The sequence below is a fragment of the Pleurodeles waltl genome, chromosome 7 (genome assembly GCF_031143425.1).
Source record: "Pleurodeles waltl isolate 20211129_DDA chromosome 7, aPleWal1.hap1.20221129, whole genome shotgun sequence".
Classification (NCBI taxonomy): domain Eukaryota; kingdom Metazoa; phylum Chordata; class Amphibia; order Caudata; family Salamandridae; genus Pleurodeles; species Pleurodeles waltl.
In genome coordinates this window covers 1,116,040,267-1,116,062,722 of record NC_090446.1, presented here as the reverse complement: position 1 = coordinate 1,116,062,722, position 22,456 = coordinate 1,116,040,267, and the positions used below count along the sequence as shown (strand labels likewise).

Sequence of the window (22,456 nt, the reverse complement as noted above, 5' to 3'; positions counted from 1 at the left end):
GACACAACAAGGTATGTTAGTCTACGAAAATCTGCGACACAACACTCTACAACACTCCACTCTAAGACACACTCTACTCCACTCTACTCTTCTCTACAACAATTTATTCCACTCTATGCCATACTATGACACTCCACTCTATGCTGCTCTTCTCTGTGCCACTCTGCTCCACTCTATGACACACTACTCCACTCACCCCTGTATGCCACCCCACTCTACAACATTTTACTCCACCCTGTGCACTGCACTCTACAGCACTGTACTCCACTCTATTCCACCTCACTCTACTCCACTCTACAACACTCTACTCAACATCGCTCCACTCCATGACACTCCACTCAATGCCACTCCATTCTTTGCCACGCTATTCCACTCTATGTCACTCCACTGTAGGGCAATCTACTCTACTCAACGCCACTCTACTCTACAACACTCTACTCCACTCTATGCAACTCCCTCTACATCACTCCATGCCACTTTAGTCCACTCTATGCCACTCCACTCTATTCTACCATTCTCTACTCCAGTGGTCAATTTATAAATAAAAACATGCCAATGCTCAAAACTCTGCTCTGATACACGTGGCTGCTGCATTTAAATGTGCAAGCACAGAATACTGAGGTAGCTTAATCCTAAAGCCATCTTGGTCCTCTTTAACCCCTTCACTGCCAGGCCTTTTCCCCCTCCAGTGGCAGGCCTTTTTTTGTCTATTTGGAGCAGTTCCAGCTTAGGCCCTCATAACTTTTTGTCCACATAAGCTACCCACGCCAAATTTGCGTCCTTTTTTTTCAACATCTAGGGATTCTAGAGGTACCCAGAGTTTGTGGGCTTCCCTGAAGGAGACAAAGAAATTAGCCAAAATACAGCAAAAAAGTTTTTTTTTTTTTTCAAAAAAATGGGAAAAATGGCTGCAGAAGAAGGCTTGTGTTTTTTTTCCTGAAAATGGCATCAACAAAGGATTTACGGTACTAAAATCACCAGCTTCCCAGCTTTCAGGAACAGGCAGACTTGAATCAGAAAACCACATTTCTCAACACAATTTTGGCATTTTACTGGGACATACCCCATTTTTACTGTTTGTTGTGCTTTTAGCCTCCTTAGTTAGTGACAGAAATGGGTGTGAAACCAATGCTGGATCCTGAAAAGCAAAACATTTCTGAAAAGTGGACAAAATTCTGAATTCAGCAAGGGGTCATTTGTGTAGATCCTACAAGGTTTTCCTACAGAAAATACCAGCTGAAATAAATCAATATTAAAATTGAGGTGAAAAAAAAACAGCCATTTTTCTCCACGCTTTACTCTGTAACTTTTTCCTGCGATATCAGATTTTTGAAAGCAGTATACCATTATGTCTGCTGGACTCTTCAGGTTGTGGGAATATATAAGGCTTGTAGGTTCATCAAGAACCCTAGGTACCCAGAGCCAATAAATGAGCTGCACCTTGCAATGGGTCTTCATTCTATACCGGGTATACAGCAATTTATTTGCTGAAATATAAAGAGTGAAAAAGAGGTATCATGAAAACTTTTCTAATTCCAAAATGGCACAGGATAAGGTGCTGAGAAGCAGTGGTTATTTGCACATCTCTGAATTCCGGGGTGCCCATATTAGCATGCGAATTACAAAGAATTTCTCAAATAGACGTCATTTTTTACCCACTGTCTTACATTTGGAAGGAAAAAATGTAGAGAAAGACAAGGGGCAATAACACTTGTTCTGCTATTCTGTAATCCCCCAAGTTCTTGATAAAAATGGTACCTCACTTGTGTGGGTAGGCCTAATGGTTGCGACAGGAAACGCAACGTGGACACATCACATATTTTCTTTGAAATCTGACGTGTTTTTTGCAAAGTCCCTAGCTGTAGATGTTGACCTCTAGCTCAGCCGGCACCTAGGGAAACCTACCAAACATGTGCATTTTTAAAAACTAGACATCTAGGGGAATCCAGGATGGGGTGACTTGTGGGGCTCTCACCAGGTTCTTATACCCAGAATCCTTTGCAAACCTCAACATTTGGCCAAATCAAACACTTTTTCCTCACATTTTGGTGACAGAAAGTTCTGGAATCGGAGAGGAGGCACAAATTTCCTTCCACCCAGCGTTCCCCCAAGTCTCCCGATAAAAATGGTACCTCACTTGTGTGGGTAGGCCTAGTGCCCGCAGCAGGAAATGCCCCAAAACACAACGTGGACACATCACATTTTCCCAAGAAAACAGAGCAGTTTTTTGCAAAGTGCCAAGCTGTGGATTTTGGCCTCTAGCTCAGCCGGCACTAGGGAAACCTACCAAACCTGTGCATTTTCGAAAACAAGACAGCTAGGGGAATCCAGGATGAGGTGGCTTGTGGGGCTCTCACCAGGTTATGTTACCCAGAATCCTTTGCAAACCTCAACATTTGGCCAAATCAAACACTTTTTCCTCACATTTTGGTGACAGAAAGTTCTGGAATCTGAAAGGAGCCACATATGTCCTTCCACCCAGTGTTCCCCCATGTCTCCTGATAAACATGGTACCTCACTTGTGTAGATAGGCCTAGAGCCCACGAAAAGAAATTCCCCAAAACACTATCCGGACACATCAAAATTATCAAATACAAAACTACCTGTTTTTGCGTGGAGCACCTGTGTTTTTGGTCCTGGGCTCAGAGGCCATACAGGGAAACCTACCAAACCCAGACATTTCTGAAAACTAGACACCTGAGGGAGTCCAGGGAGGTGTGACTTGCGTGGATCCCCCAGTGTTTTCTTACCCAGAATCCTCAGCAAAGCTCAAATTTAGCGAAAAAAATCACATTTTTCCCACATTTCTGTGTGGGATCACCACACCGGTGCAAATTTCCTACCACCCAACGTTCCCCTCAGTCTCCCGGTCAAAATGATACCTCACTTGTGTAGGTGGGCCAAGTGGCTGTGACAGGGAAGAGCCGAAAACATGTCGAAACTGAGGGGGAACCAAAGCGGGTCCAAAAGTGCAGTTGGAAACAGAAACATTTTTAGGCTGTCAAGTGGGGCAGAATTTTTATCGGTATAGATGAGACAATGCTGAGTGGTAGGAATTTTGTGGATTCCTGCAGATTCCGGAAGGTTCCATCACAAAAATGGGGAAAAAATGTGTGATTTCCAGCAAAGTTGGAGGTTTGCAGGGCATTGTGGGTAAGAAAATGGTGCGGGTGCATGTGAAGCACACCACTCTGGACTCACCCAGATGTTTCGTTTTCAGATGTGTCTAGGTCATGTGGATTTTTCTACATGGCAGCGTCCCAAACTCTGGCTGCTGCCCTCACCATTACAAGTGGGACGATTTTGAGAGTTAGCCAAGCTCTCATGGCCGAAATGTAAAACCAAAACCCCAAATAATCAAATGTCCTCTTGCTTGCCGTGGGTTAAGATTTTTTAGTGTGTGGGGTGAGAGCTGAAAAATTGTTACCCCCTTCAGTTTTGGTGGGGGCATAACCAGGCCCATTCTGGTCCGTAACCACCACCCCACAATTTTTTTTTTTATTCCCTGGCATTCAGTAGACTTTCTGCTCCCCCGTGGTGTGGATCGGGGTAATTGTCCTATCTGCCCACTGGTGGGCAGAACAACTTTGGCCCCATTTATTTGGGGTGGGGTTATGGCCATACCCCCTCCCTCTTATTTTGGAAAAAAAATCTTCCCTGGTCTCTGGTGGGCTTTCTGCCCCTGTGGGGCTAAAATAAGGTACACACAAAAATATATATTTCACTGGTGTCTAGGGATTTCTGCCCCCCCCGGGGGCAGATCAGCCTAATTATAATAGGCCCATCCACCCCCTGAGGGCAGAAAAAGCCTAAAAATATTTGCCCCGCTGTGGAGCAGCCCTTGCCCAAGGAGCCGCTCCTCTCATGTCAATAACAACAACAACAAAAAATTCCCTGGTGTCTAATGGTTTCTGCCCCCCCTTGGGGGCAAATTGGCCTAGTAAAAATAGGCCGATCTGACCCCAAGGGAGCAGAAATGGCCTAAAATAAATTTTGCCCCCCCAGCGAGCGACCCTTGCCTAAGGGGTCGCTCTCCACATATAAAAAACAAAAAGAAACAAAAAGAAAATTATCCCTGGTGTCTAGGGGGTTTCTGCCCCCCTGGGGGCAGATCGGCCTAATTATATTAGGCCAATCGTTGGGCTAAAAATAATTTGGCACCCTGGGGAGAGGCCCTTGCCCAAGAGGCCGCTCCCCTCATGTCAATAACAACAACAACAAAAAATTCCCTGGTGTCTAGTGGTTTCTGCCCCGCTTAGGGGCAGATTGGCCTAATAAACATAGGCCGATCTGCCCCCAAGCGGGGCAGAAATGGCCTAAAATCAATTTTGCCCCCGGGGAGTGACCCTTGCCTAAGGGGTCGCTCCCCACATATAAAAAATTTAAAAATTATGCCTGGTGTCTAGGGGGTTTCTGTCCCCCCATGGGGCGGATCGGCCTAATTATATTAGGGCAGAAACGGCCTAAAAATAATTTGGCACCCTGGGGAGCGGCCCTTGCCAAAAGGGGCCGCTCCCCTCATGTCAATTACCAAAAAAACAAAAAACTCCCTGGTGTCTAGTGGGCGTTTCTGCTGCCTGATCGCATCGCAATCGGGCAGCAGAAATGTTGAGAAAGACACCAAAGGAAAGGAAAGGCCTTTCCTTTCTTTTGATGCCTTTCTCAGCACCTCCAGTGATCAGAGGGGAAATGCAAAAGCGTTTCTCCTCTGATCGACGCTGGAAGCTGAGCTTCCAGCACAGAAGGGCAGGCCTCTGATGAGGCCAGCGCGCGCTGATGTCATCAGATGCCACAGAGGGGTTGGGGGGTTGGAAGGGGAAGAGATTCCCCTTCCATCCCTGCCCAGGGGAGGGGTGCCGGGCCCCTAATGGCCCACAGCAGGACGAGGGTGGTTATGTCCCTGGTGCCTCAGCGCCACGGCAGTGGACGTAACCACCTCGTCCCGGGCACCCGAGGGGTTAATCCATTTACAGCCACTCTCTGCCCCTTCACCTCATTCTTGCAGCATTCTGCTTACTCCCTTGGTGACACTTTTCCATCTAGTTTTCCTCCGTCCTTCCCATATGTGCCTTTTGCTCGTAATAATTGACTGATGCAGAAAAATAAGTGTCAGCCCTCAAAAATAAGTGCCAGTTCCCCACACTGGCAATCACTGGCCCATATTAAGCACTGTTCTACTCCCTTGTATGGCACTCACATGCTATGACACTCTAGGCCCCTTCATGACACTGTACTCGAGTCTACATCCCGCAACTCTATGCCCCTCCAATCTACTCCACTCTAAGCCACTCTGCTCCCTCCATGACACTCTTTGCCACTGTACTCCTCTCTTTGACACTCTACTCCTCTCTATGTGACTCCACTATACAAGGCTCTTCTGTAAACTAAACCCAACCCATCTATGCCATTCCATTCTACTCCACTCCACTCTACTCCTTCCATGCCAATCTATAACACTCCACTCTATGCCACTCCATGACACTCCATGACACTCTATGCCACTCCACAACATTCTACACCACTTTACAACACTCTACTCTACTCCACTCTGTGCCATTCCACAACAATATATGCCACTCCACACCATTCCACTCTACGCCAGTCCATTCTATGCCAATCTGCTCCACTCTATGCAGCTCCACATTACAATTTACTACACGCTATGGCCCAACGCCCTACTCCTCTGTACGCAACTCCCTCTACACCACACAATGCCACTTTACGGCACTCTATGCCACTCCACTCTGCTCTATCACATTCTACTCCACAATGTGACACTTTATGCCACTTCACTGTCTGATACACTGGTCCACTCTACGCTACTCTACTCCACTCTATGTCACTGCACTATACAACACTCTACTCCACTCTACACCCTTTCACGCTATGCCTTTCTACTCTATTTCACTCTACTCTGCCCCTCCATGCCACCTATTTCACTTTGCTCAACTCCACTCTCCGTCAATCCACAACACTCAACGATTCTCCATGACACTCTACAACACTCCACTCTGCACCACTGCACTCTATAACACTCGAGTCCACACCATTCTCCTCTATGTCACTAACTTTTAGCCATTCTGAACAGTAGCAATGCTGTTGAACAACATGTCTAAAACACATTGACAAAGCCAATAACTCTTGCATATGCGAAACCTATTGGATTTGTCAGTGCTTGTTATGTAGCTTATGTAGTGGAGAGTCTTTCCAAGATGCTGGAACTGAGTCCTCAATGTAGCAGTGTGTAAAGTGTTCTTAGCTCTAGATTTTGTCGGCAGGTAACTTTGCAGCAGAAGTGTGCATTTACGAGAGCGAGGCTCGTTTAGTGAGATCATGATGTAATTACGTGTGTACTGATAAGTACGATTATTGCAGGGTACTTTTCCATTTTCCACAGTAGGTGGTGGGAATACCAACATGTAACACGGACACCTACATTATTTCTACCAAAGAAATTTCACTAGGTATGCTCTAAATCAGTCTAAATTAGTCAAAATTAGTGTCAAATCTATTTTGGTCCGGGTCTCCTAATCAGGACACCTGCTGGCCAAGGTAGAGGATGTTGCTGAATTACCAGGATCTGTGAAGGTAGGGGACAAAAGACTGCTATCATTGTGACAACTGCTTTAAAAAAGGAGAGCCTTCTTGTGGTAAATCAGCCCCTGGGGAAGAAGAGAGAAGTACTGCTCTTTCAACAAGTCATTGTGCTGTTAAGAGAGTGCTTTGAAGGTAACACAGCCTCTGCACCAGAAAACCTGTGGGGACAGCTACTGTTCTTGTTGGTATAATACAGAACCTCCCTGAAGAGAGAGGAGAAAGTCTCTTCTGATTGTGACACCTACTAGCCAGAGCTGGGCGTGCAGCTGAAGTTCCAACTCCTAGGGAGGAGAAGTCAAATTGTTCACTTACAGTACTGCATGATGGTCAGACCTTAACACTGGTGACGTAACAGCATTTGAGTGTACTGTAACACCTTGTGGGCAATGGCAGACCCAACCTTGCTAAATGACAACATTTCAGCCCAGTTGTCAAACCCCATCCGTGGGTCCACGAAGGAGAAAGGAGCTATTGGGGCACAGCTGCTGTGATAGGGTTGTTCACCTTCACTGTCTTGGGGTCAATTCTACTATGGTGTTGCAAACCAGGCCAAGTACAACCCTTTCAGCACTTGACTCTCAGTGGTAGAGATAACGAACAAAAACAGGCTTCGCAGGGAGCCTATCATGGGGGGTACTTAGGCTTAGCACGCAACACCACAACCTGCAGGCAAGTGCTTTCTTTTACTTAAAGGCACAATACTGAACACTGCAATACTGCACAAGGTGCCTGATACTCAAGTATGGGTCCCATGTGCTTCAAGATGGGGCCCCTGCTAGGCACTCTACCCCAACGTCTCCCTCCAATGTATGAGCTTGGGGTCCTTATGGTGTAGTCTATAGCTCATGTGCATCACTCCGTTCCTACTCTTAGCACAGATTAATTATGCAGGATAACATTTGTATATTGTCTCACCCATTGCTACTCATTGGTGGCGTAGAGCCTTTAGGGGCTTCCTGCAGAAGGGTGGGCTCACTGGTGGTGAGCACGACCAAGAGCATGATCTCTGGTAATGTCGCTGCAGACCTAGCAGTGAGTCTTCGGAGGGTTGACAGAAGAAGTGGCAGCTTCTGGAGCTAGGCCAGTTCTGGGCTCAGGGATTTCTCATTGCTGGTGGGTCATGCAGGCTCACCAATCCAAATAATCTGATGGGTACACTGTCAGTCACCCTGGGAGACAGTTCAGCAGTCCTGTTCTTCTCACGTGGGGCTCCGGTGACAGCAGTGCACTTCTAGGTGCTGTTGGAAGCATGATAGCCGTAGTCCAAATTGGGGATGAGATCTTTGGTGCCTTGCTTGACAGGTGCTAGTTTGTCACATAATGCCTTGAGGTGAAAACCTCAATCTTCAGAACAGCGTAATTGACTTGGCACTATTGGGGTGTCAATGCCAAGCTAGCCTTTTGCTGATTGGGCACAGCAACGTTGCAGCCTTCACTTTTGGGACAGTCAGGAATACATGACATGGAGTTGGCAGTGCTGTGGTCACGTGTCCAAGCCAGAAGCTAGCGTAGGAGGCGGCCAGTTTCACAATCTCTGTTGACACCTCCTGCCTTCCAGAAATTACCTCCTTCCTTGCAGATTCCCTCACTACCACCTACCAATAGTGTCTCTCATCTCTCCTTAGTCACTATCTCACATTTATTTATTTTGATGCTTCGCATCCAACTGTAAAATGTCAAAGCACTTTACATTGTTAACATCACAAACATTATACAGGGACAGTGAGTCATACAAGTGTATAAATCAATGTATAGGAAATGTTACTTAACTCAAAGAGAACTACAAAGTGGAGGAGTCAAATTTCATCTATACCGGTAGGCATCTTATGTTAAGTGTGCTTGGACGGGGGAAAGAAAGAGGCAGATTTACTTAATTTTCATGCAGTGTAGTAACCAAAGTTGCTACGCTGTGCTGCATGAAAAGGAGAGAGTAAAGCAGCCCATATCAACAAGGATAGTTTGCTGTTACTTTCCTCTAGTTCTGAATACATTAGGTCACATTGCACTTATACACACCATAGTGAAACGCTGGGTGTGTTGCGTCAAGCACAGGTTTTATACAAGAAGGGCATTCCACTGGCACACAACTCTATGTTTTGGCAGTTTAACTATTTCCCACTTTGTATGTGTGCTGTAAGATGCAGCACACATGTAAAATAGCGCACATACAAAGTTAGAAAGGTTTAGAGAAAATAAATATTTTCTCAAGCTTCACACCTACATTGAGGAGGTGTAATTTTTGATGCACAACCAGTTCTAATAAAGTTAGCAGAAAGAGATTAGAATCAAAACCCATGGATGGGTGCATGGGCATGTCCATGTACCACCCATGGTACATCTCCATGACACAAAGTACCACACGGTGCTACTTTATGTTACTTTAGAGCTACTTTCCAATTCAATTCAGGATTTGCACTTGAAAGTAAACCCCAAAACAACACTTTGCACCAGACTTGCACCACTTTTGTGATGCAGACAAGATGCAAAGTACTAGAAAATCTGCCCCATAAAATCAGGATTTGAAATGTAACACTCTGATTGGTGGGGGGGGGTTATACTAATAACGTTGTATTAATACCTAAAGGAATCCTTTTTAGAACATTGAGGGGAAAACCAATAAATGTCTTAACTTAAGGTTGGAATTTGCATGCAGTGCTTTGATGCCAGTTCATAGCTCAATGTGCCTTTAGTAGAAGGATTGTAATTTGTGACATCCAAGTAACAAAATAATCTCTGCAACAAAAGTCATATTCCACTGAGCTATCTACTTAAAATACAAATTTCTGATCTGTACGTTACACCTTGTGCTTTGCAGAAGGACCATTTACCCTCTATGCTACTTTAGCATGAGACAAAACTGTGACTAGGAAAATCACAGATCTCTCCATCAAGTGCATTTACTGACATCATTGTGCCATTGGTATTATCCACTGAAAAATGCCAGGCAGAGAAAGAAATCTGCAGGCTGCTTTCATCTTGGTTCAGCTCGTCTTGCAAAGGTGCCTCCTTGAACTTGGAGCCTAGTCTGGCAGCAGCTGTCACACTGGTCGCATTGTCCTAAAGCCAGCACTGGTCCAAGGTTGCAGGCACACAGCATGTACCAAAGGGCAAATGTGGACCTCAGCTTGTGATACTATTCGGGCACCTTTCTTCAAGTGCCTCAGCAGTGATGGTGGAAATGACAAGGAAGGGCTCTCAAGCACGCTTCAGAATCACTGTAGTCTTCCGACAACTCCTGAGACTGATCCACAACATAAATCACACAAATCACAGTCAATGAGTCTCTGGTGAATGGACCCTTGCACTGGGGTAAATTGCTTCTAGCCCTTTCCAGAAGTCAGCTATTTCTGCAGTGTGGGCTCACTTCTTCCCCTGTGCTGTGGAAGGATTCCTTCAGTTCCTAGGACAAGTCAGGCAGTCCTCCTTCCAGATGGTGTACCCTCACATATGGGAACCTAGCTTTTGGGAAGACAGCAGTCATGATTGTGCAGTAGTCCTCTGGGTCCTCGGTCAGAGAGAACTTGGAACTTGAGGAGCAAGTAGGTCAGCAGCTCCTCCTTTTATACACTTAGCAAAATGGGCTTGTGGATTATCTGTCTGCCTTTGTAGAACTGATTCAAGTTGGTTCCCTTTTCATATGTCCTTCTCAGGCTAAAATCAAGCTTCAGCCTTTGTCTTGACTGATGCTCCACACAGAATGGTCATCTCAAGGCTGGCACACCCACATCACAAGCCCAAAGAGATATGAGTAGTCTGCACCTGAATATCAACAGCCACACATGATAGTGACCAGGCAAAGAAGCCAAAGGCTGCTTCCTTTTTAAAGGACCATTCTCAGGCAGACTAATCAGCTACCTGTTGGTTCAAAAACAATTTAATCAAAAAGGAAGTCTGTCTCCTTTCTCCCCACTTAAGTGTCTGGACAGCCTAAAGTATGTCAGAAACACACTCCTATTGTCTGGAGTCAACCTCACCTTGAATCTGTGTGCATACCCAGGCAAGGAGCTTCCAAAATGGAACCAATGTGCCCGTGCCACTTTGGTTCACCGAGGCACTCATAAAAAGCTTGCCAAATGTCACTGGCATACATGCACACACACATGGGATCTCAGCGCTAAGATTCCAGGTTTACCTTTAGCAGGAGAACTGTAGGTTAATAGGTTAGTAGGCTGTCATTCATCTGACACAGGTTAAAAGGCTGTGTACTATAATCCATACTTGATCACACAGTAATCCAGTGCTAATTCCGAGCTGGTGGTTGCAGGTGGGGCGCACCAGCACTCATTATTAGGGTTACCAGCACTTCTCCTAACAGACTTTGATCCAGAGAGATAAACACAAAATGTGGAAGGGAGGATGAAAAAGACAGTAAAACAGACACAAAAAGAGAAAGCAGAGATGAAAAAGAACCCTCAAGGGAGAGGTAAAGACAAGGGAGTTCCTGGTAATGAATTAAAGAAGCATGAGGAGGAATCAAAAATATGTAGCATTGATATTCAACACCTCAACCTTCAACAGCACTGGCACGAGCTTCTGAACAAAAGTTTGGAACCCAGCACTTATTGTTTTTTACAAATTAAGCACTGTTATAAACACTGCAACACATAAGCCTTCATTACGGGTCTAGCGGTTCTTTGACTGCCAGACTTACGGTGGCTGTCTTACTGCCGCCGGGCCGGCGGTAAAGCCCGCTAAATTACAACTTTGGCAGTTTGGCTGAAGCGAAACCGCTGAAATGATGCCCGTACCGCCAGGGCAGTGGAACTGCCAGGCTGGAGGTAAGCACCTCCGGCCCGGCAGTAGCCATAATACCGATCTCGGAATATTGACTCTGCAGACTGCCAGCATTTTCATGGTGGTCGCACCACCATGAAAATGCTGGCGGTCATGCACCTGGTGACAGGAATCTCCATTCCTGTCGCCTGCAGACACAACCCCACATGACCACACACCTACATTCATGCACCCCCACTCACCCATGCATTTGCTTACATACACCCCCACACACTTGCACCCAAACACGCACTCAAATACACCCATTCACTCGCACACACGCACTCAGATACACCCATTCACTGATGCACACGCACTTAGACACATAGGTGGTCATTACGACCCTGGCGGATTACGTCCGCCAGGGCCGTGGGACGCGGTGGCACCGCCGACAGGCCGGCGGTGCCCCGCGGGGCATTCTGACCGCAGCGGCTTAGCCGCGGTCAGAGAAGGGAAACCGGCGGTCTCCCGCCGGTTTCCCGCTGCCCCCAAGGAATCCTCCAAGCCGGCGCAGCTTGCTGCGCCGGCTTGGGGATTCCGACTCCCCCTCCCGCCCTTCCAGTTCCTGGCGGTTCTCCCGCTGGGAACCGGATGGCGGGAGGGGGAGTCGCGGGGCCCCTGGGGGCCCCTGCAGTGCCCATGCCAACGGCATGGGCACTGCAGGGGCCCCCGTAAGAGGGCCCCAAAATGTATTTCACTGTCTGCTTTGCAGACAGTGAAATACGCGACGGGTGCAACAGCACCCGTCGCACCTTCCCACTCCGCCGGCTCTATTACGAGCCGGCATCCTCGTGGGAAGGGAGTTTTTCCCTGGGCTGGCGGGCGGTCTTTTGGAGACAGCCCGCCAGCCCAGGGAAAAACTCATAATACCCTCCGCGGTCTTCTGACCGCGGAGCGGTATTATGGAGGGCGGAATTCTGGCGGGCGGCCTCCGCAGCCCGCCGGAATCGTAATGAGGGCCATACACTTGCATGCACGCACTCACACTGACACCTCCCTCTCGATTGACGCAAACATACATGCACTCACACACACACAACACCCCCCCTCGGCATACACACAGACACCCCTTTCCTCCCCCAAATTCATACACACATGCAGACACCACACACATCCATACTAACACCCCCACCCACTCTCACACTGACATACACACACCCCCACTCACACAAATGCACCATCCCTCCGCATTCATGCACACCTCCACCCCCTCCATGCATGCATACATTCACACCCCATCCGCACACTTCCATACAAACACCCTCACCCCACCGCATGCAGACACACAGACACCACCACTCACTTGCAGACTTGCACACATGCAACCCCACTTGCATGCATCCCAATACACACACCTACTCACTCGCACTCAGCACACCTCCTCCCCTCCACATACATGCAGACACCCCCATCCACACACATGCAGACACACAACCCCAACTGCACGCAGACATCCAGACACCCCCACTGGCTTGCTCACACACATGCACTCAGACACCCCCATTCGCACACATACACGCACTCAGACAGATACCCCCACCACTCTGCATACAAACACACACGCACCCAGACACCACCCTCCCCTCCGCTTCCATTCAGACACACACACACACCCTCCACGCACACATACATACACACACGGACTCACGCACACCCATAGCGCTACACATACTCATACACACACACACGACACACATGCACACCCCCCCGCTTTCAGACGGTCCGTTCAGGAAACCGCAGCGACATATTACGTATAGTGATACAGTGGGCGGTGTCCTGTTGGCGTGGCAGTGCTGGCGGTGTAAAAGCATCTCTTCCGCTGTCAGCCAGGCCAGAAATCCGACATAACTCATAAGGTGGCGGTCTTCGGACCGCCTGCACTGGCGGTATTCTGGCGCCTGCGGTTTTAGTGGTCTTGTGAAAAAACTTCTGAAGTCATAAAGAGGGCCATAGTGTGCTGCCATGCTACATGTATGAACAAATGACAGGGACAATTGTACTCTTGTCACTACAGATGGTGTGTTCCTCCAGGTTCAGGAGCATTCCAGGGCTACTTATAGGTCAAGGGCCAAGCTAGACTAGATTAGCATGAAGCTGGGGCAATAATCAGAAAAACATGATACTAGATACAGCCAGGCTTGCATGGCAGGAGTCACGGCTGTCCATTATGCACGGGACATTCCCGTCTCCACACCTGCTTTAAAATCTTCACAAAATGTTTAACTTTCCCAAAAGCCTTTTTGAAATTAGCCTCCTGGACTATTTTGGGGAAGGACGCACTTGCCTCTGATGCGCTGGGTCTAATAATAAAATAGTACATTTGCCGTCGTAATTTTCATAAATGTGTTTTCTGTCCTGAGAGAGCAACTGAAAGTGAGAGAATTCAAGTTCCTGGAGTTGAAGAGCCACTGACTGCTCTGACAATGGCACTGGTGCGCTGTGGATGGGATTGCTACTGAAGTAACAGTCATTGAGAAAGGTAGAATAATGCACTTATCAGATAGTGATATCTGCAGGGCGAGATTGAAAATGTTTCTGAAAAAACACAGCGCTTAGTGAAGGACAGCCAAACACTGCTCACGGGGTAGCAACTGCTAGCGAGGACAGAGGCTGCATTGTGCCCTGTTTTATGTCTGAAGTATGATCGCGCTTTTCTTTCATGGTATTTCATAGGTGGGGCGATGTGACAATGGCATCATCAAGATGAAATACCCAGTCTGGCCCCGCTATGGCTTTTCCTTACAGCCAATGTCAGACAGTCGCCATCTAACTGTTGCCACCCTGGAGGAGCGTCCTTTTGTGATTGTGGAGAACACAGATCCAGTCACCGGTGGATGCGTCCGAAATACCGTTCCCTGCCGCAAGCAAACCAACTACACTGACAGGTAAGTTACTGCACTGAAGCGCCCTCACACCAGAGGCTGGCTAAGGGTGAAAGACCAGCTCGAGAAAAGGCTTGGACTACCCACTAGAGGAAGCTCATAGGCCAGTGGCAACTGTTGAGAGCTGGAGATGTATATATTCTACTAGCAGAGGACTACTGTCTAATGTGAACTAGGGAAGCCTTTGGAGAAGGTCCCTGGTTAACTAGAACTACTGATTACTCTAGAGACGCGGAATACCCACTAGAAAATGTTTACAAACCAGTTAGATCTGATGATGGCTCTAGAGACTTAGACTCTCCATTGGAGAACGAGAATAGGCTAAAGAGGAGTGGTAATGGCCCCAGAGACTTAATATACACAAAAGAGAAATGTTACAAGCTGACAGGAGCTTAAACTACCACTACAGGCTTACATGAGCTAGTGATGGTTCTAGAGGATTAGACTACTACTACTACTACTACTACTACTACTAATAATAATAATAATCATTATTATTATTATTATTATTATTATTATTATTATTATTATTATAATATAGCAATTTATAGACAGCATAATTACTTCAAGTGAAATGCCCCAGTGCTAGGATTCCATTCCCATGAGATAAGTAAGTGCAGACTTCTAGACCATTAAAAGCCAGCGGTAAAGAGACAGGTTTTTAGCTTTTTCCTGAAAGAAGCTTCGGATGGGACCCGTCAAATTGCTAAAAGAAGGGCTATCCATAGGAAAACGTTTATGGGGTAGAGAGAACTGAAGACTTAAGCTCTTTGAAGGAGACTCAGAGACTGCTATCACTGTGACAACTGTTTTTCAAAATGGGGATCCATTGTATGGTAAAAAGACTGCTTTGCATATGACTGGGTGCAAAATGGGGTGATGTGGCAAGCACAATAATGATGGATTTGTGTTTTAAAAGTTTAAATACTCGTTCCCTCATTTTATTTTGGTTTTGCTATGTACGCCCTAAGTAGCAATGGAATTCCCAGACGTGGGTCCCTTGATTGCTGCGCCACTGGATTCAAGCTAGCCTGGCTGATGAGGAGTGATACTCCAAAACCAGTCCTGGGATGCTTGTTTCTAGCCCAAGGAGGATCTGGCTTGGCAGTTCGGGCTGGACTGTTCCCATGGGGAGGAGGGTCAAGGCTGATTTGCGTATGGCTGAGTCCAAACTGAGGTGGTATTGTGAGAAAAATAAAGATGGTTGAAACCCACATCTGTGACTGGGGGTGAGTGTTTAAAAACTTTCAACACTCCATCCATCATTTTATTTTGGTTAGACTGTAGATCCACAGAGAGTAGATTAGAAACCCAAATTATGAGGTTTGAGATCCACACTGAGGATAAGTTACAGATTCGGGAAGATGGCAGATCAGTGCTCCGAACTGAGGATAGTTTAGGGATCCACACTGAGAATAGATTAGAGCTTCAAGACGTGAATAGAGCTCCAGATTGAGGATAGATTAAGGCTATTAATTGAAGATAGATTAGAGCTGCAGATTGAGGAAAGTTTACAGTTCCAAATTTAGGATAAATGGCTGTTCAAAGCTGAGAATTCATTAGGCATCCACTCTCAGGCTAAAGATCTAGATGGAGGATTCATTAGAGATCTTAACTGACCATAAATTAGAGCTCAGAGGACAGATTATAGACTCTGATCATAAAAGACCGAGGCCAGATGTACAAATATCTGGTTGCAAAATGCTGGTTGCAGCTTGCAACTGGTGAAGATTTTTAAGAAACGATCTGTCGGTAAGTCGCAAATTGTCACTCACTATGATTGGGGGCCATCACAGGGATGGTGGCCTTCAGGGGCCAGAAAACTACTATGTGTGGCATTGCCTTCAAGTAAAGTGAACCTTTTTGGAAAAAAAATGCAGTCAGTTTTCCTTAAAGGAAACATGACTGTGTTTAAATTTAAAAGTTTACTTTCTTTGGTTGTTTATAAGTTGCCAGTGATCCCATGGGCCAATGCCTACTCTTCAACAAACTTTTTTTACATTCACAAAGGGACCCTTCCACTTTTGCAAATGCATTAACACATCCTTTGAGGTGTCAGTAAAAATCAATGTTTTGCAACCAGATTTCTGTCGCAAAACATTGATACACTAGATACTGATTAGATATTTATTTTAAAAGGAAGCCTACACCCACCCCTCCCAGATGCAAAAGACCTGATTTACAAAGGTAACTTATGCTCTTGAGTAAGTGTACAATTTGCAGTAAATCAATCAATACACATGGTCAATCACTGGTGCTGCAACACTCTCCTATAGAAAGTAATGGAGTAAAAAAAAGTAAAGGACTTACTACAAAAGTGCAACATATTACAAAAGTGTAGTTTGTGAATATCGAAAAGTAGTACACATACTGAAAGGTGTAAGTTACTAAAAAAGTGCAGTTTCTCAATCAGCCCTGGATCGGTATCCATTCACCATCCCATTTTAGAAGTGGAATACCTTTTCTGACTCCCAAAAAGGGATCAGTATATTTAAAAAAACAAATTACAGCAGCAATCACCAAATTGGAGTGTTTGCAACTGTTAAAAATGCTTAGCACATCTCTTTATATATTTTCACACCAAGGCATCTGAGTAGGAATGAAATAACAAATGTCATAATAGGGGTGAAGAGAATGGCCACACAGAAGCACTTGAGGAAGAATAAATAAAATTGAGAACAGATTTGTACAAATATAGGATTTATGGGAGGTGGAAATCCAAACTGAAAAGAATCAGGAAAGAATTAGGAAAGAGACCAAGCCCGAAGTGGAACTAACCCAAAGGCAAATTGGCAGAATTCGTAAAAGGATTATACCTCCGGAGATCTGACTGGGATGGCATAGAACAATGGTTCCCAATCTTTTGACCAGGGGCGGCTCCTCCATATGGGTGGAGGAGCGTCACCCCCTGCCAGCAGCAAGCGCTGTGAATCCTTTCACAAGGAAAGGGGTGGGGCCATGGGGTGAGGAGCAGAGGGGAGTGCACTGTGCACTCCCTTCACTGCGCATGTATGTTTGGCTGGCTGTCTCCGGCCTTCCAAACATACATGCACTGTAGGCTGTCTCCAGGGAACGCTGGTGCTGAGCTGGTAAGAGCCTGCGCAGGCTCGCAGTCTGCCTTGGAGGGCCCAGCCAGGGTGCTCCCAGCAAATCCTGACGCTGCCTTTAAAGGTGTCAGCATTGGCCGCAGGGCAGGCTGGGAGCCTGTGCCTGCAGCCTTCAGAGGAGGGAGGAGCAGCGTGGCGCGGGAGCCAAGGTAAGCTTTTTAAAATTTAATTTAATTTTTAATTATTATGTGACCCCGTCCCCCCACACCTCGCTCCCCCCACCCTACGCGTCACCCTGCCCCCAGGAATCCCCTCGAGCTGTGACTGCTTTTGACTTCTGTGGACCCCCACTTTATCATTACTGAAGCCCGGGGACCCCCCACTGAATGTTTATTGGAATCCAGGGACCCCCCCACTCAGTCATTATTGAAAGCTGGGGACCTAATCTGTTATTATCATTTAATTTTCTAAGCAGTCGCGGACCCACTGAGGAGGCTTTGCAGACCCCCAGGGATCCCCGGACCACAGGTTGTGAACCACTGGCATAGAATCAGTCACAGGTCAAGTCCTCTTGACATGACTGGTTGTGCTCAAGCCCTAACCTCTTTCAAAGGCATTGACCTTTTTGCAACTCCAAATCTTCTTCTGTTTTTCAGACAGTCAATGGTTGCCCATGACGAAGGTGTAGAAAAGATCTGGAGAAAATCTTTAGAGCTACAGATGCCATTACAGTGACCACATGTTCTTTGATTTTTTGGGGGTGTTATTTGGTGGCAGTCAGTGAACTTTTTTCACAATATCCAAGCAGGTTATGATTGCTCTTGCATAATCTGTCAATAAGAGGCTTGAAAAGCCATTACACATAATGACCATTGCTAATGCATTTTCTCGAAAAACTGCAACTTTTCACATATTTCTTTCCGTGCAGTGATAGGGTCCCTTTTTCCAAAGTGCTAAAATATTAAAAGGTTTAAGTAATTTGAGGCATTTAAATAATAAATCTAAAGCCAGTTAAACATTTGAAAGATTAATGTAAAGTATGCATTACAGAAAATAAAGGAAGGGTGAGTAAAATATTAATCTCAAGGCTTTCACTTAAAAGGAGATTTTAAAACCCAACTTTTACTCCTAATTGTGTCTTTGAGGGAGGGCAGCCTTTCAAAGACATGTCATTAAATAGAGATGGGCATTACTTCTTTTTCACAGTTTTGCGCCCATTAATGCAGTAAAAAACGAAAGTTCTGGATTTAGAGTTGGGTGGTGATCGAATATAATACATTTTATGGCAGAAGTGCTATGGGCCTGATATAGAGTTTGGCGGACACGTTACTCTGTCACAAATGTGGCTGATATCCCATCAACCCTACTGCAAGTGTGTTATATCTTAGGGCGCCTGTAATAAGGCAGACAGGGTATCTGTCGCACTTGTGATGAGCAACTCGATCCGCACATTCTAAATGAAGTACTGACTCCAGACGAGAAGGCTTCAGTGGAGTTTACTACACCACAGGGGTCGTATAGTTGAATTAATTCCCCTGTGGCAGAATGACCCAGCCCAGGTCAGAAAGATCTGACTCAGAGAATGAATTTACTAGCTTAGGAAGGATATCTCGGCTAAGGTAGAGCTAGAGTAGAGTGAAAGAGGAATCCACACTGAGGAGTGATTGGAGAAGATACAGTAGGTATACATAAAGGCCTTTGGCAGTATGGACGTTAGTCCTTGGTGCACTAATACCTATCCTTTGTTCTAGCGGGCAGGAGTCAACGGACCCCTACACCAAACTCTGCTGTAAGGGTTTCTGCATCGACATCCTGAAGAAGCTTGCCAAGACTGTGAAGTTCTCTTATGACTTGTACTTGGTTACGAACGGGAAGCACGGCAAGAAGGTGCGGGGCATCTGGAACGGAATGATTGGAGAGGTAGGGAATGGAAGATCCCCTCAAACACACTCCCTTCAGGCAGTCAACCCATCTCACAGTGTACTTACCAGGTAGACAGTGACCCCATACACTGACCCTCATTTGCTTCATTCCACTCCATACATCCCATAATTCCCATAATCTTCAATCGGCATTTAAAATGGGGAAGTTGGATTGCTTCAGTTCTGTATTGAAGATTAGATTTAAACCACTGGAGCACAAAAGCATTAATTCCAATAGCTTAGAGTCTGTACACCACCAAGGCGTGGGCTGTGTAAAAGATTGTCCTAGATCTGATAATATCAGAGCAGTATCTCATTCCAGAGGAATGTGTCAGTCATCTAGTTAGGACTATGGGCGATACGTTTCTGGCATTATAGGTTCTTTTGAGGCATCTTTTAATATCGGAGTCACAGAGACATGATTTATTCAATCTTGGACTCCCAATTTATTTGTTGACTATATTTAGTTAATTTTAGATAGATTACCCTCGATCCTCCCTTCTTATGCATGTGAAAGCCTCACCTTGTAGGTCACCACTTTGTTTTTTTAAACCCGCTTTCGCACCAAATAGTGAACGTCCACGAGCACCTACTGAGAGATAGTGAATGGGTGGACAATAATCTCCATCCAAGAGAGCTCCGCTGATAAAGATAGTGAGTCTTGGTGCACAGAGTCTAACCCATCCCTCAGTGCCATCCTTTAAATACAGTCATCCTATCTTTCACCTGTTGCTGGATGTTGTAAAGGTAAGTAATATGATTCTCTGCAAACTAATAACATCAGACAGATTGGTTACGGAGAACTTGCAAAACTTCTGCTATGCGAGTAATCAAATTAACTTAATCAAGGCCTGTCTTGGATTTTTGCTGCCTAGGTGAAAATGCCTAATTACACCCCCTCAAACGAAGACCTTCCTGGACGTAGCGTGCACACAAACAAGCACAACATCATGCGATTTATTTAGCTGTTAGCAACTATATTGCACCATTACCAAATGTAATACGTCCACATGTTCTTTCACTCAGACACCGGCACCCTTGGTATAGTGTGTGCAGGCTGGCAGAAAAGGTTACAAGAGATTAAACAGTTTTGCAGCCTAAAGCCTCCTGATGCCCCATACATTTGTGCGGGGTGTGTCAGGTTAAAGCTCCGGATATGCTTTTAATCTCTCCTCCCTCAAAATTGCATCTCACTTTTTATTTTAAAAAATATCCGCCTTTTGTCTCACCTATTTCTTCTTGCTCGTAGCATGTGTTGTGCTCCTTGCCCCTGTCCCCTGTCCCTCAAGGGGTCCTGTGGACCAGAATTTTCTTTTGTACTCACTGTCCTGTTCTCTTCTCATCCTGCGAGGTGTACTACAAGCGTGCTGACATGGCCATCGGATCCCTCACCATCAATGAAGAGCGCTCGGAAATTGTGGATTTCTCCGTGCCCTTTGTGGAGACGGGCATCAGTGTGATGGTGGCCCGCAGCAACGGCACAGTGTCGCCCTCCGCCTTCCTGGGTGAGTAGTGCAACTCAGATAACTTGTCAAACAGTCACTCTCCGTGGGTACTGAATTATATAATGAAATTTTTTGGATGAAGATTGGGCCTGGGTGACACTTTTAACGTCGCAAAATTTGTGAATTTCACGTTAAGTGAATTTCATGAGAATTCACAGACATGAACTTTTACATAATTTTTGCCCACGGGAGAAGAATGTGAGCAAAACATTTCTCCTCAAACCAGTCCTTTCGAGTGACTATTACACATAAGGTATGTCATTGTGTTCAATTATTAACGTGAAGCCTGCAAGTGAATTTTACATAATTTGCGTTTTCATCAAATTTCACACAAAAAAATTGATTTCACATACCCTTACTTTAGGTGCCTCTCTTTTGAAGTCAATGTTGGTCCTTATGATTGTTGCTCAGCTTTCTTCTGCCACTCACTATTCCAGTCACTAAAGCCTAGAGCTATACCCTGCATGTTTAAAGGTGAAAGGAAGGGAACTTTACACTCTTTACTCTTTACACTCCTTTGTTATGCCACGATTGTGGCCTCATTATAAATTGGCATTAATTCTGACTGTTAATACCAGGCCGGGAGCTACTGATACCAGTACCCAGTATTTCCCAGTAGATTAAGAGCGATTGTCAGAGGTTGCAACTCTGTGCACGTCTCGTTCCATCACTTTGTGTGTGTTTAATGTAATGCTACCGGAGTGACGGCCAGAGGTTTAGACTGTTTTCAAGCACTCTTCCAACCACCAGAGTAAAAAGATGCACCGACTTCTCTACTTTTGAGGAAAGCGGAGACAATAGGACAGATGCTCAGAGTTTGGAAAACGTTTATGAGACAATTCCAGTGCTTAATTTGTGCCTGTTGTTTCCGGTGCTGAGCACCTGCACTTATTTTTGAGGGCCGGCGCTTATTCTTCTGCCCCACGCTTTTGCTGCGAGCAGAATACACATATGGGAAAGACGGAGGAAGAGAAAAACGAAAAAGCGTCACAAATGGGAGAAAGCAGAAAGCTGCAAGAGTAAATTGAAGGAGCTGGGAGTGGCTTTAAATAGATTAAAAATAAAAGAGGCCCGAGATGGCTTCAGGATTGCGCTGCCTCAGTATTCCGTGTTTCCGCATTTAATTGCAGCAGCCGCGTGTTTAAGAGGAGGGCTTTGGGCACCGGCACGATTTTATTTACCAAATTAAGCACCATGATGTATTTTCCATCTGATTTTTCTAGCATGTTGCAAACGGTCAGTTTTATAAAATTAAGATATTCCGCGACCTTGGCGTGTTACTCAAGGCTATGATAGTGAGAGGGGCTGCTGCTCCTAGAGGCTAATTTTCAGTTTAGGCACTTCGTGTCTACTTGTGTATTACTATCATCCTTGCGATGGCGTTTTGAAATAAACAGTCTTTATAATGGTGTTTTACTTCTCTTCAACTTCATCTTCTTAGACGCAGTGCGCTCTCTTTAATAATAGAGCGTCGCCCGCTCCCTGAGGCCTGAGAAGAGACAGCCCTGGCTCCTGGTGGCCTGACGCAAGCTGCACAAAGTGATGTCACGTCAGGCATCTGCTGGCACCGAGCCCAGGCAGGGTGCCCCTTGTGGCTGCTGCTGGCAGGCGAGAGGACCTCCCGCCGTGCGAGTCCAGGGAGAATATCGGTATAAGAGTCAGTACCTGGGCGCTAATCGGAAACTTGGAGAAAGTAAATAGAAACACCCATAAATTACAAATACTGCGAG

The 22,456-nt window shown here is 45.9% G+C and overlaps 1 protein-coding gene across 1 annotated transcript in view; it reads left to right on the top strand.

Annotated features, from left to right (window-relative positions):
• GRIN2C (glutamate ionotropic receptor NMDA type subunit 2C) overlaps positions 1-22,456 on the top strand; it is a 305,458-nt gene that overhangs the window by 92,708 nt on the left and 190,294 nt on the right. The window contains exons 4-7 of the mRNA XM_069200091.1: positions 14,044-14,255; positions 16,533-16,539; positions 19,061-19,219; positions 20,573-20,726. Of these exons, the coding sequence (XP_069056192.1) occupies positions 14,044-14,255; positions 16,533-16,539; positions 19,061-19,219; positions 20,573-20,726 (532 nt within the window). The remainder of the gene's footprint in view (positions 1-14,043; positions 14,256-16,532; positions 16,540-19,060; positions 19,220-20,572; positions 20,727-22,456) is intronic.